Source organism: Bidens hawaiensis, unplaced genomic scaffold (assembly GCF_021521415.1).
Source record: "Bidens hawaiensis isolate Kalapana, Puna unplaced genomic scaffold, B.hawaiensis_p1.1 tig00037189_1, whole genome shotgun sequence".
NCBI lineage: Eukaryota > Viridiplantae > Streptophyta > Magnoliopsida > Asterales > Asteraceae > Bidens > Bidens hawaiensis.
The window spans coordinates 84,604-97,736 of NW_027496478.1; the positions used below are offsets into that span (position 1 = coordinate 84,604).

The window sequence follows — 13,133 nt, forward strand, 5'->3', positions numbered from 1 at the left end:
ATACCCCCACCCATTTCCGCAAAAGGAAGTAGTTGATGCGTAAAATTTCGAGGACGAAATTTTTATAACGGGGGGAGAATGTAACGATTCCGGCAAATTCAGGTATACCCTAGCCGGAATATACCAATTATGTGTTATTTAATACTAAATATATGAATTATAATGTGTCTGTACGAGTATATAAGATTCCCAGTACGAATTATACTCGAATGTACAGTTAGTCGTATTGGAATTACGATTAACGGATGAACGGTTATTGAAACCCGAACGAATCGGGGATTACGTCATAGATGAAATATATGATGTTTAGTAAGGTTTACGAAGTATTAAGGCTTCGGGATGAGTGAATTATAGCACAGAAAAAGGATTTCGATTTATTAGTACGTCGGTACGTTAAACGAAACCTTTAACATCAAACCAAGCAAGAGACGATCGATCAAGCCGAAAAAGATGCACAATGACCGACAATATGATGTGTTGAGTCAATAAATGTCATGGTTTAAGTTTTTAAAGATTTTAAATCGGTTTTATATAAATTTTATTTTTAAGCCGAAAAAACGACCGTTTTAGCCTCGTTTTAAGCCGAATTAAGTGTTTAACCGAAAAACGAACTGAACCAGATTATCCACAACATTATCCGGATTACACAATCCAAATGTGTGGCCATGGTTTGAGATGTGGGCCCCCCCCCACCTTACATTGGACCGATCGGTCCTATGCACACACACACACATTTCATTTTTCTTTTTTCTACATCCCAACTCTCCAAATCCTCTCAACCCTTTACACATTCATCCAACCCCCTTTGATTTATACCAAGAAACCGAGGTGTTGTATCTAGTTGCTAGCAAAGGCTAGAAATCAAGATCTTTGCGATCTAAAGCTAGAAACACAAGATCCGGACCGGTAGCTGTACACAGTATTACATCTTCGCTCACAAAAAGGTGAGTTTCACGAGCCCCTTTTTATTGAACTGTTTTAAATATTTTCCCGGGGCGGAAAGCATGTTATTATCAAAGTGTTTAAGTACATGTCGATCGCATGGAAATGAATGTATTTATATAATGTTTATTGTACGGGAATCGTACGGAAATGTACTAAGATGGTAATTGTCTGAGTTGCTAACATTGTAAGGCCCCGCAACACGAGTGATTAGCTAAAAGCCGGTAGAGTGTGAATAGTACTATTGGTCTGACAAACCCAACTGGTCCGGCATGGATTTGCTGATGTTTCCCAGCCAGTTGCACATGTCTATTTTGGGTGTTATATATATTTTGCTATGTAATGTTAGACATAGCGGTTTGGGGCAGTTCCGTGGACGGGGGATATGTCACGGGTCCGTGGGCAGGGGATATGCCACGGGGATTGTGTGTGATAGTCAGAGGTTTCACTTGTGGGCTCAGCATAATTACATCGCTAATATATGATTTATTATAACAAATTGTCAATGTTTATTTAAATCAGTGAAACTCACCAACTATTCGTAGTTGACCCGTTTTCTTTACATGCTTTCTAGGTACACCCAAATTGGAATGAGTGATATGTGCTTGATGATGTGTGCTATTTTGTGGAAGATTAAGGATCTATATTTTGTTTTAAATATGTTAATGTATTATCGGTAAAACTTATGTGATAACACCTAGATGGTAACGAAACTCGGAACAATGTAATTCGCTTAAATTAATGTAGTGGTGTTTTCTTTATAAGCAATGCTGTTGATATCAGATGTGTCTGTTGCATCCCGTGTACGTTTCCGCTGCGGTTACGGGGTGTTACATGTTCTAAAAAGTAAGTTTACTCGAATCCGAGTTTCGGTATTTCATTCATAATTATTACTCAACCTATGTTAAGTAACTTATGTTTGGTTATAATGCACTAATGCAAGACCCTTTGGGTATATGAACACCAAAACAAGGTTTTAATCGAGTGTTCGGATTTGTTAACTTGGGTCTAGATAATTAACTAAACTCAAAGTTAACTTTCCAAAATGTTTTGAGAAAACTCAATAAAATCGAAAGACTTAACCAACTATATAGTTCTATTATGAAGAACCTTAACGTACGCTAAGTATGTATTTGGTATCACCGGTCCAAGCTTGTTATAAGATCAAGTTGGATAAGTTGATAAAATACTTAAAATTAGTTTAAAATACATTCTTAAAGAAAAGATGAGTTTCGATGGCCAAAAACACACTTGTGTGTCTTAGGCAAGTGAACTCGGTTTAGTTCGGTTTTGGTTCGGTCCTTGACTCGAAATGATACCGAGGATGGTTGCCACATACCCAAATACCATAGAACTATCAAAATGGTTTTAGAAGTTACAAGGTTCAAATCTTTCATAAACATGTTTATTTAACTATTTTAAACAAAACTAGTAAACAAAACTATTTAAAACAAAAGCTAGTAAACAAGAGTTCGGTCTTGGTTCGGTCTTGATTCGGGTCTAATCTCGGGATGAAACCGAGACTAGTGACTTCATACCCAACACCATGGAACTCTTTAAACATGAATTAAAAGCTAAACTACTTACAATATGAACAAGACTAGGAAAGCATTAAAGGAAAATAGTATAAACAAGAACTACAAAGAGTTCTCCATGTAGCCTTGCCTTGTAGCATATCACCTCCTGAAGAAGATGAAAGCCGAAGGAAACAAGGGGTGCATATTATATATATGTTGTGACACAAGATATGAATTAATAAGTAACAAACAAGAATTAAAGAAGGTTATTGCTTGATTATTAAGAACCTTAGAGGTTAGAGATATGAACTTTATTTGGGAGAGAAAGAAGATGAATGAGCAAAGAATAATGAAGAGGATGGGGTTGTTTATATAGGGAATGAGTCAAACTTGTTTTCCTTATTTTATATTAATACTTGCATGTGTTTTTTTTTAAAAAAAAAGGTTTAAATAATACAATCTAGTAACAAATCCAAAAGGTAAGAGATGATTATGAAACATAAAAATCCAACATTTTATATTAGAGAAAGATTTGGTTTACAAATCGGGTCGGGTTTTGATACAAATACAAATACAAATACAAAAAAGATCGAAAATGACGAATGTTACAGTGGCGAACATAGCAGACAAGATAAGAGAGTGGAGATTGAGATGGTTTGGACATGTGAAGAGAAGACAAACGACGAATCCTGTTAGATCAGTAGAAAACATTACTTTAGAGGGGAGAAGGGGTAGAGGACGACCTAAATTGACTTGGGATGAAAGGATTAAGCAGGATTTGATAGACCTAAACCTCTCCGAGGACATGGTTGAGGATAGGAATTCTTGGAGAAGTAGCATTAAAGTTAAGGATTTTTAGGGAGAAAAGAATACCCTAGGGCCTCTATTTACCTTATTTTAAGCACACACCATAATAATATTCTCTCTACATTAATAGTATTAATATTATTGTTATTATTATTATTATTATTATTACTACTACTGTTGTTGAACTCTGATCTCCTTTGTATTGCTTTATACATATGTATTTTAGAGCTGATGGTCTATCTGGAAGCCACCTCTCTATCCATGTGGATAGAGGTACGGTGTGCCTACATCCCACCTCCCCAGACCCTACTTATAGCTATACTATTGGTGGGACTTCACTGGGTATGATTGATTGATTGATTGATACTAAATATAACAGGGTAATAGCATGTATTGATTTCATTCCAGAGATGTATACGTGTAGCCGTATACACAATGTCATTTACCGTTTACCGAAAATGCCATATATTTATTTAGTATATGTTTATTTTTAAATATTATTATCTCTTAAAATCGTAATCATTTGGAATTTGTATTATCCGTATCAATTATTTCATCCAAATACAAATAGCTATAATGTTGACTGAGGTGCTTACGTTCAAATTACAGATACGACTTTTCTTAAAAGGTTAAGAAATATTTGCCTTTCTTAATTTGACAGTTAATACGTCTATATTATACAACGTTTTAAGTGAATTTATAAAAGATGTAGGTTTTTCTAAATTAGAGTGATCAAACTGTTTTATGAACACTAGCCAGGTGTCCGCGCAATGCGGCGGTGTACGCGACCAATGTTAGTACGCTCGTAATCTCGGTACATGCGTAACCCGACGATGGTATGAGTTTAACGTGGCATCATACGTGTAACCGGTGTCGGTAAGCGCATCATACAATGCTAAATGCGAGCAACCCGATATGTATATACAATATCATCCGTGTAACGAATGTCTGAACGTGCGTTACCGGTGACAAAAATCAAGATTCAAAGATGAAATGTAAAGTAATTTCATATAAACCGCTTTTTAACACAATATGTTTTGACGTGAAACTCATTCCGACTTAGTTTTCACCTGAAGCCCGTTTTGATCTGAACTCATCCCGACCCGAACCAAATTAGCCATCAGCCGAACCCGCCCGACTCATTGCTTGTACAAACTGGTAATCACGTGATATGTTAGTTTTAAAACTAATAAACTATAACAATATCATACTCAAATTAAAGAGAATAAAATGCTCGTTTTTATGATGTAATTGTTTTTAAAAAAATATTAATGTGTTAAAAAATTATGGTCGTTTAAAAGTCGTCGGGGTAGTTTGTTTAAACTAAGTGGAAAAAGTTTAACTATTATTCAAATTAGCAAAAAAATTAAAGGGTAAAAATGTAACTATTTAAATAAAATAAAAAAAAACCATGATATTTAGAGTTATAAAGACTATTTTGTCCATTTTTAAGGTGGTATCATATGCTTTGTGGGTTGTAAAACTTTTAAAAATTTGCTCATAATTTTGCCCATGAGATTTTATTTTATATATAGTATATAGATATTTCAGTTACCCCTTAGCCTATATTATTGTTGAATGCATATTGGTGTGTATTCTATAAAGTTTTCTATAAAATTTTATCCATACATTGTGCAACCGATCAACGGTCAAGTTGTGGGTCAGTTGGAGATCGAGGGGGTTGCATATCAGCAAAAGAAAGGGGAGGTATGGAGACCAACGATTTAAATTCTAATATAAGCCCTAAGAGTATTCTGAACACATCTTCTAAATTTTTGTGGGGAGAGTTTGTAAATTATAGGGTGAAGTTATGAGTGGTTGTGAGTGTAAATTATAGGGTGGAGAGAGAAAATGTAGTGAATTTTTTATAAATTTGGAGGAAAAATGTTTACCCCTATTTATTTTTTAATATTTATTGAATTGGTTGTGAGTATAAGAGAGAGAAAACTGTAATTATAAAGGTATAAAAAATATTATTTAATTGAACATAAGAGAGAAATGTAGTGTATTTTAGTGTCATTATAGAGATGGGGATAGGGGACCGGATGGGAATGCTCTAAGGGAAGGAAGAAAAAGACGGGGTTGTAATTAATATCTATAATATATATAAATTAAACCATAAAAATCATACGTGTCGCGATGTTGTCGCTCCTCATTTTTTTAGAGTCACCATATTTGCTTGATTTTTAAATGGAGACTTCTTATGTATTTGACCCGAATTCACGGGTATAGGTCTCATCAAACCCAGATATTTCTTAAACGGGTTATAACATCTCATTAAATTAAAAACTAATCTTAACAAATATTTGATATAAAAATCTTATAAAGTAGAGATATACTCAAAACTAATATCTGATTTATTTAAAAAAAGATATATATATTATTTATAATTAAAAAAATATAGCAAAAAAATAAACGGGTCTTAGGTCTCATCAAACTCATATAGTTTTTAATTTGGGTTATAAAATCTCATTTATTTGTGAAATAATTTATCATCAAACCATAAGTATATTATTAATTTCATACAATAAAAAATATAAAAAGTTCAAAAAATAAATAAATATTAAAAACAAATAATATAAAACAACCACTGTAATACGGTGGATAAAAACTATTATATATATATATATATATATATATGAGGGATATTTTGAGAACTTGATGAGTTGTAAGAACTTTAAGAACTTAATTTTGGACCATACATTTAATTAAATGAGTTTGAATATGTGGTTGAGATTAAATTTGCTTAAAAAATAAACCAATAGAGAGAATAAGTATTTTTTATAATTACACAAGTTTAAATGTTAGTTACACATGTGTAATAAGTCGATTCGGTGTGTAAAAAAATACTGTAATTTTTTGTATATTACTTACATTTACGTATTACACATGTGTAAAAAAAATTCAAAATTTTTTTGTTACGTTGAGTTCTTTCGAGTTCTTAAAGCTCAAAACGGTTCACAAAAGAAATCAATCATATATATATATATATATATATATATATATAACTATCTATATAATTACCTATCATAAAATCCTAGGTGTCGCTCTCAGGTTGTTCCCCCATTCTCTAGAGCCACCAGATTGCTTGATTTATAAATGGATGTTTCTCATGCATTTGACCTGAATTCACGGGTATGGGTTTCACCAAACCCGGATAGTTTTTAAATAGGTTATAACATCTTATTTATTTGTAAAACTATTTCATAAGCAAACAATAATTTTAACGGGTCATGGGTCTCACCAAACCCGGATAACTCTTAAACATGTTATAACATCTCATATTTTTGTGAAATAACCCGTTAACTATCAAAGAATAATTTTCACGTGTTATGTGTCTTAACAAACTCTAATAGCCCTCAAATAAATTATAAGATCTCATTTATTGATAAACACTTTCATTATCAAACCCTAATTTGATTTATCTGCTTTACATGTTCTTCGTTGATGGTTTATCATCTCCATCGTCAGTAAACATCCAATACTACCCACCGTCGTCAACTATATCAACGTCTCTTTTTTAATTAGACAAATATTTATGTTCATGTTTGTTCATTTAAAAAAAATCAACATGCTCGTGTTCGTTTATGTTTGTTCGTTAAAAATCAATAAAACCTAAACATTCAACTGATAAAACCTAAACGTTAAAAAATATAATAACAAACTAATATGTATGTATTAAATTAAAACAAAACTTTAAATAAACTCTTGTAACACGGGAGGATCAAACTAGTATATATATATATATATATATATATATATATATATATATATATATATAAAGTCAAGGGCGAAGTATAGTTAGGGCCCGGGGTGGCCCCGGTCCCCCTGTTTTTTTGCACAGTAGTGTAAATTTAGCCGTTTTAGATCAAAAATTTGAGCCCGGCCCCCTCGTTTGTAACTTTTTTAATACATTTTGAGTTCGACCCTCGATATCTTCGTCCACGCCACTGTTTAAAGTGAAAAGGCAAATGTTCATTTCACACTTAATTAACAAAACGCATGGATGTAAATATATATATATATATCATAATCGAGTAAATAGTTGGGAATGTATGTAAAAGAATCAAAATCAAAAGTTAAATTCAACTTATTGCAAACAAGTTGCTGCATGATATACTTCATTCTGAAATAATGGCAAATTAGATTCTCATACTACAAACTCCTATTTACTCATTAACTCATACTACAAACTATTTTATTTATCACAATGTGACAAGTGAAACTTAGCTTTCACATTCGTTGTTGAAGGCAATTCAAATTTAATAAAAAAGTAGCTTCATCTATCCCTAACTTTTATTTATGTCATTTAAACTTTATGTAGTGAATCCAATTCAAACATATTTTGTGCACACCTTTTTTCTTTCTCATAGTTCATTCCAAAAACTGCATGCTAGATTAAATATCTATCTTATTTTCTTAGCAGCTTCAAACGTTGAACTGTGTTAGTGAACGATCTGTAAAATAAAAAAATAAATAAATATCATAAGATGATCTATCATAATTAAATCTTCTACATTGAAAAAAAGAAAAAAAAACAAACATTAACACAATGTTTTACTAGTTAACTTGTAAACAAACTGGATGATGCCTTAATCAATTTAAATAATATGTAAATACAAAATAAAGATATTACACAAATAGAACTTTAAACATAAAGAGTCCAAATAAAACTCTTGTCCGAACATGTTTCATAAAATAAATGGTTTGGTCGGCCGTTTCAACATGAAAAACATAAAAATCGGTTGGTTCAACCATCGACCAATGCGACATATATCAGGTTTCAAAACATTGTAATTGTAATAACATGAAACAGAAATTGAATAAAGAGGAGATGACTAAATTACCCCCAAGGCACATCACCAGCGAGCAACCAGTCACCTTCTTTGTCTTGGTAAGCCAGTTTCACATCTTCAAAACCTGTGTTTCCAAACAATGCCCAAATCAGCCATAGTTTCCACATTCAAAGTCAAACACTTATTAAGTTCTTATTTATTGGTCATTTTTAAACACAATTAAAAAAATATGTTCAGCTACTTTGACACTAATTCCATATTCAGAATTTGTAACAGATAGGAAAATCAATGCATTCTAGAATTCAAAAATCACATTTATCAAACATGTTGGCCAAGGTGAGTACAAGAGTTTGGTAGGATTGGTGTAGATTAAGGTCAACCTTTCTTGCAATTCCTACACCTTCCATGTGGATTTTAACGTACGTTGACTTTGACTTTTCCCCAACACCGGTCCCCATTTTCTGGTTGCAAAGTTTCTTCCTACATAACTTCATGGGTGGCCATCCGATCACACCACCATCATTCCTATATATAAAAATAACTCAATAAAACATTTGCTTTTTGTACGTATCATTTTTACAATAAAACAACCTAGTAATGATAAGCTCTCTTTTTCTCTAAATCCTTAGCATGCATATATCATGAAATTAAAAAAACATTAACAAGAAGAAACTAACATAAAAAATTCATTAAATAAAAATAAAATTTCTTTACCTTTTTTGAACAAAGATATAATTCGACTGAACTTCATCATCATCATCTTCACCATGCTTTCTCTTTTTTGAATCACGAACCGAGATCTTAGATTCATGGATGTACTCGGTGTTACGGTTGTTGGGATCGAACCGTGAAGAACAAGAAGATGCAGATGAAGAGAGAGCAAGACCTGGATGAAACTCCATTTTTTGCAAAGAATGAAATACGTACCATGGATTATAAAAGATTGGTATGTATGTATGTATATATAGAGACCAGTTTGTATGTATTCTCTAGAGAGAGAAAGTAGTGAGTGGAGACAAGGTATTATATTTTTGTCTAGGGGAGTTTCAAACCCTGTTAACAACTGAATGTGAAAAGGTGAGAGAGATCTTAAAGAGAGGGAACCATGACGAGAAAATGATGTATTTGTGTTTTAACATGAGTTTTTGTTGACCGGTGACTTGTAAACGAATTACATAAATAAATAAACAAACAAAAATCAATTGAAAATTCATTTTAACGACTGATTATTCTTTCAAATGAGCTACTGGTAAAATTCATCATATCGATACACTCGTCTTCCAAACCAGGAAAAAGCCACACTTAACACCAACGCCCGTGAACACTTGCCCGAAGACACAACAGTGCAATGAGATATAACTTATTCAGTTCAAGGATCGAACAAGTGATCGACGCCTAGTATCCAATCATCACCTGGTGCCACCGAAACTAAATGGTGGAAGACATGAATCAAACCTGGGGCACATAAAACACCAGGTATCACCCTTACCACTCCATCACCAGCTCATAATATATACTAAGTCTACAAAAGTTTCTAAAATGTATCAGCTAAATCATTCAATTAAAACTTATGTTTTAATTTTGTATATATAATCTGGGAAAGATATTAAATTAACTGTCGAGTGGTTTTGATCAGTTTTCTCACTTTCATTCAAAATCATTTTTTCTCACCTGAATATCGCTATGGTTTCGTTTTCTTGTCATTTTAGTCCTATTCATTGACACTGTTAGTTGTTTTCTTATTATAGTTATCAATGGTGTGGCCGGTTTCTAGTGATTGCAATTTATTTTAATGAAAGTTGTCGTTGAAAATAACAAAAAAAAAAAAAAAAAAAAGATAGTACCCACGTTTGTATTCTCATCCATTTACATGGAATGGGCAAATAGGAGCATCTACATTCCTTTCCCCGAAATAAGAAAACCGCAATCATTTGAGGCCACTCTCATATATCGGTCTCACAACTCGCTAGTACACATTCACCAACAAAATGTACAGTCATTGCTACCCATCCCATCATCCGAGGAAGGTGATGTTTTTTCCTAATGTGCTTGATACAAAAGCACCATGTAGTGTCTTGTTAATCTATGTAAAAACTCATCGCTGCATAACTAAATTTATGACATTATAGAAAAAAACTCTATCCATTCACATTAAGTCCTTTAAGACATGCATAAATATTCATCATATTCGCCAGAAGGATTACTAGTTGCAAGTTGTTTAGTGACTGCTGTGCAGTTACCCGTACAACACTTTTTCATCCTTCCATCTACACGCTCTTGAAATCATTCATATCTTGTTCTATATCACCTACAATTTATAAAAACAAATGCGTTGACATATGATACTTTGCTTGAAACATCTCTTCGTTATGTTTTGAGTTGTCAATGAAATAATCCTCCAATAGAATTTGGTGACCTTTTTCGCGCTTACATGACACGACTCTTTGTTAGATGTTGTCTTGTCTTTATCTTCTTTGACAAGATCATAGAGAAATTTGAGGCTACTATCGACGGAAAAGATAAAGATATCATCATAATCGTCATTTGTGTGCATGTAGAATTAGGGCAGAATAGTTTGAACTATGGTGAAGTGGGGCATATAATTGTTAAAATACAAAAAACATAATTCCCAACAGCATTTTACCGTTTTCAACGTATTATGTTTCACGAGTAGTAGTACCCGAATGTAATTGTTTCAAACCCTACCCGAATTGGCATGGGTGTAGTTATCACGCATCAAATAATACCTCCCTCCCACCCGCCCTTACACTTTTATCATCTTATCTATACCTAACCTTTTGTTATCTTAAGACAATTTACACACTTTTGCTCCTTTATCTTTACCCATGTATTTTGTTCTTTTTTTTTTAATTTCATTATTAAACCAACCCTCTCCACGATTTTTAAGTGACCGTAATTTTTTCATATGTACATATTTCAAAAAAGAAAAACAAAACAAAAAACTTACACCATAAAAATAAACATTTTTTCTGCTTGAAATTGAGTATAGTATTCCTATATATATAATTTTTTAAAAAGTAATATGTTACGTGATTATCAATACATATGTTTCTTGAAACATTATGTGGGCATCCTCCTAATAAAGGGGCGATGATTGCCTTAGTTGAAATTTACAAAATTTCGAAAAGTATTTAAAATATATAACATTTAATGATTAACTAAAAGCATAAGTAACAAATAGATGTTAACAAATTGTTAGACAACAACCAGTTTACATGAAAGCTTTCCCTCCTTCGTTACTGAATTCTCATAGAAAAAAGGCACTTTTGTTAATGAAAGCTTTGCCTCCTTCGTTTCTATTCTCATAGAAAAAAGAAGGCACTTTTTGTTATAATTCCATTTTATTTTGAATATAAATATTTTTTTATGTAATTTAATGTTTCAAAATAAGCAACTTATAAATACTTAAAGTAACAATCATATGCTTGTGGGAGTTAATACGTCGTCGGTGTCTATGGTTTAAAAAAACAAATAACAGGTTTGGGTATTAAAATTTTCAACTAATAGGGGGTATTATGTTTTATTTGTAATAAACCTAGATGTTAAGATTAGCATGTGTTCAAACTTAACTAAAAAGCCCCTCACATGCTTAACATATGATGCCATTTTTATTATTATAATTAAAAAGAAAAAAACCCCTTTAGTTTTAATTAAAAGGAAAAAAAACCCTTTCATGTTACCTAGGTGCACGTTAAGAGTTGTCAGGCCTTTGAACCGTCAAGAGCACAGGTCTGGTAATAGGAAATCTTTGCAATGTCATAGTATTCAGCATGCACTTTCAACTTGGGGTCATGGAGACAGCTTAATGCCCTTATTTTATCACTTTTTTTCCAACCCTCAGGGGTGGCCTCGGGTTGTGATGAGCCCCTCACTGGACCTGATAACTCTGTGATGCGCACCAATGTGAAACAATGTTTGCGAAATGTGTCGGACGGGCATTTCACTGCCGTGATTAAGGTTTTGTGCTTTTCAGGGGTTGCCCCTCTCGACAAGGATACTTTGAATGCATTAACGGCTAAGCATATCCCAATTTGCCCCCTCCGGTCACTTTATGAACCCCCTCTTGTGGTGGATGCAGACAATGTGCTTGGGTGCGTTAAATCCTTTCTTAAAGGGAAATCTTGCGGGCGAGATGGTCTGAGGGTCCAACACCTTTTGGACTCTTTTTGTGCAAAGAGGTCGCCGATCGCTAGGTTGCTAAGGGCTATTACTACAGTGGTTAATTTATGTTGAGTGAGAGGTGCCCGAGGGTTTTGGCAGAGTTTATTGTTTTCTCTCCCCTCACATCGCTTCTTAAAGAAGACAACGAGATTAGACTCATAGCCGTAAGTGCCATTTGGAGAAGATTGGTCTCTAAGGTGGCTATGAAGGGTGTTGGGAAGGATATTGCTAAATATATATGTGACTATCAATTTGGGGTGGGAGTCCCCTGTGAGGAGGGAGCCGTACTCCATAGCGAGAACAAGTTCTTAAATAAGTTTCACTCCAATGGGTCATTGGCTATGCTCACCACTGATTTTTGTAATGCTTTCAACTTAGTGGATAGGATTTCCCTTCTTCATGAGGTCCGATCTTGATGCCCATCTATTTCCCAATGGGTTGATTTTTTTTATATGGGAAGTCGGCTAGGCTATATGTGGGGCAATGTTGTAAAAGTTTGTCTATAAGGCCGAGTACTCTCCGAGTACTCGCTACAAGGTATGGTGCCGAGGGGAGTTTCTTTAACTCGGCCTAGTTACTAAAAATTATTCAAAGGTGGTCAACATTAGTCATAATCACATCTAGTCGGTTAACTTGGGTCTATTTTCACTTAAAAAATACAACATAATTCTTATTTTTATAATATTAAAGAATGAATATCATTTTTTTAATTAATGATTAACATTTTTTAGAATAATTTAGTGTTTAAAAATGTATTTCTCTTATTTATATTGATATTCACTTATTATGTTATAAATATTAGTAAACTTATGATATTTGAAATATATATATTACCCAAAAATTAATTTTCTTTATATTTATCACGTCCAAGTACTCTCCGAGTACTCCC

The 13,133-nt window shown here is 33.1% G+C and overlaps 1 protein-coding gene across 1 annotated transcript; it reads right to left on the minus strand.

Annotated features, from left to right (window-relative positions):
* Positions 1-7,677: 7,677 nt before the first annotated feature.
* On the minus strand, positions 7,678-8,964 carry LOC143589043 (auxin-induced protein AUX22-like). Its single transcript, XM_077069903.1, has 4 exons — positions 8,777-8,964; positions 8,376-8,587; positions 8,114-8,186; positions 7,678-7,723 (listed from the first exon to the last, which is right to left on the minus strand). Exons 1-4 carry the CDS (start codon positions 8,962-8,964, stop codon positions 7,678-7,680), a joined length of 519 nt encoding a protein of 172 aa, XP_076926018.1.
* Between the last annotated feature and the right edge of the window lie 4,169 nt (positions 8,965-13,133).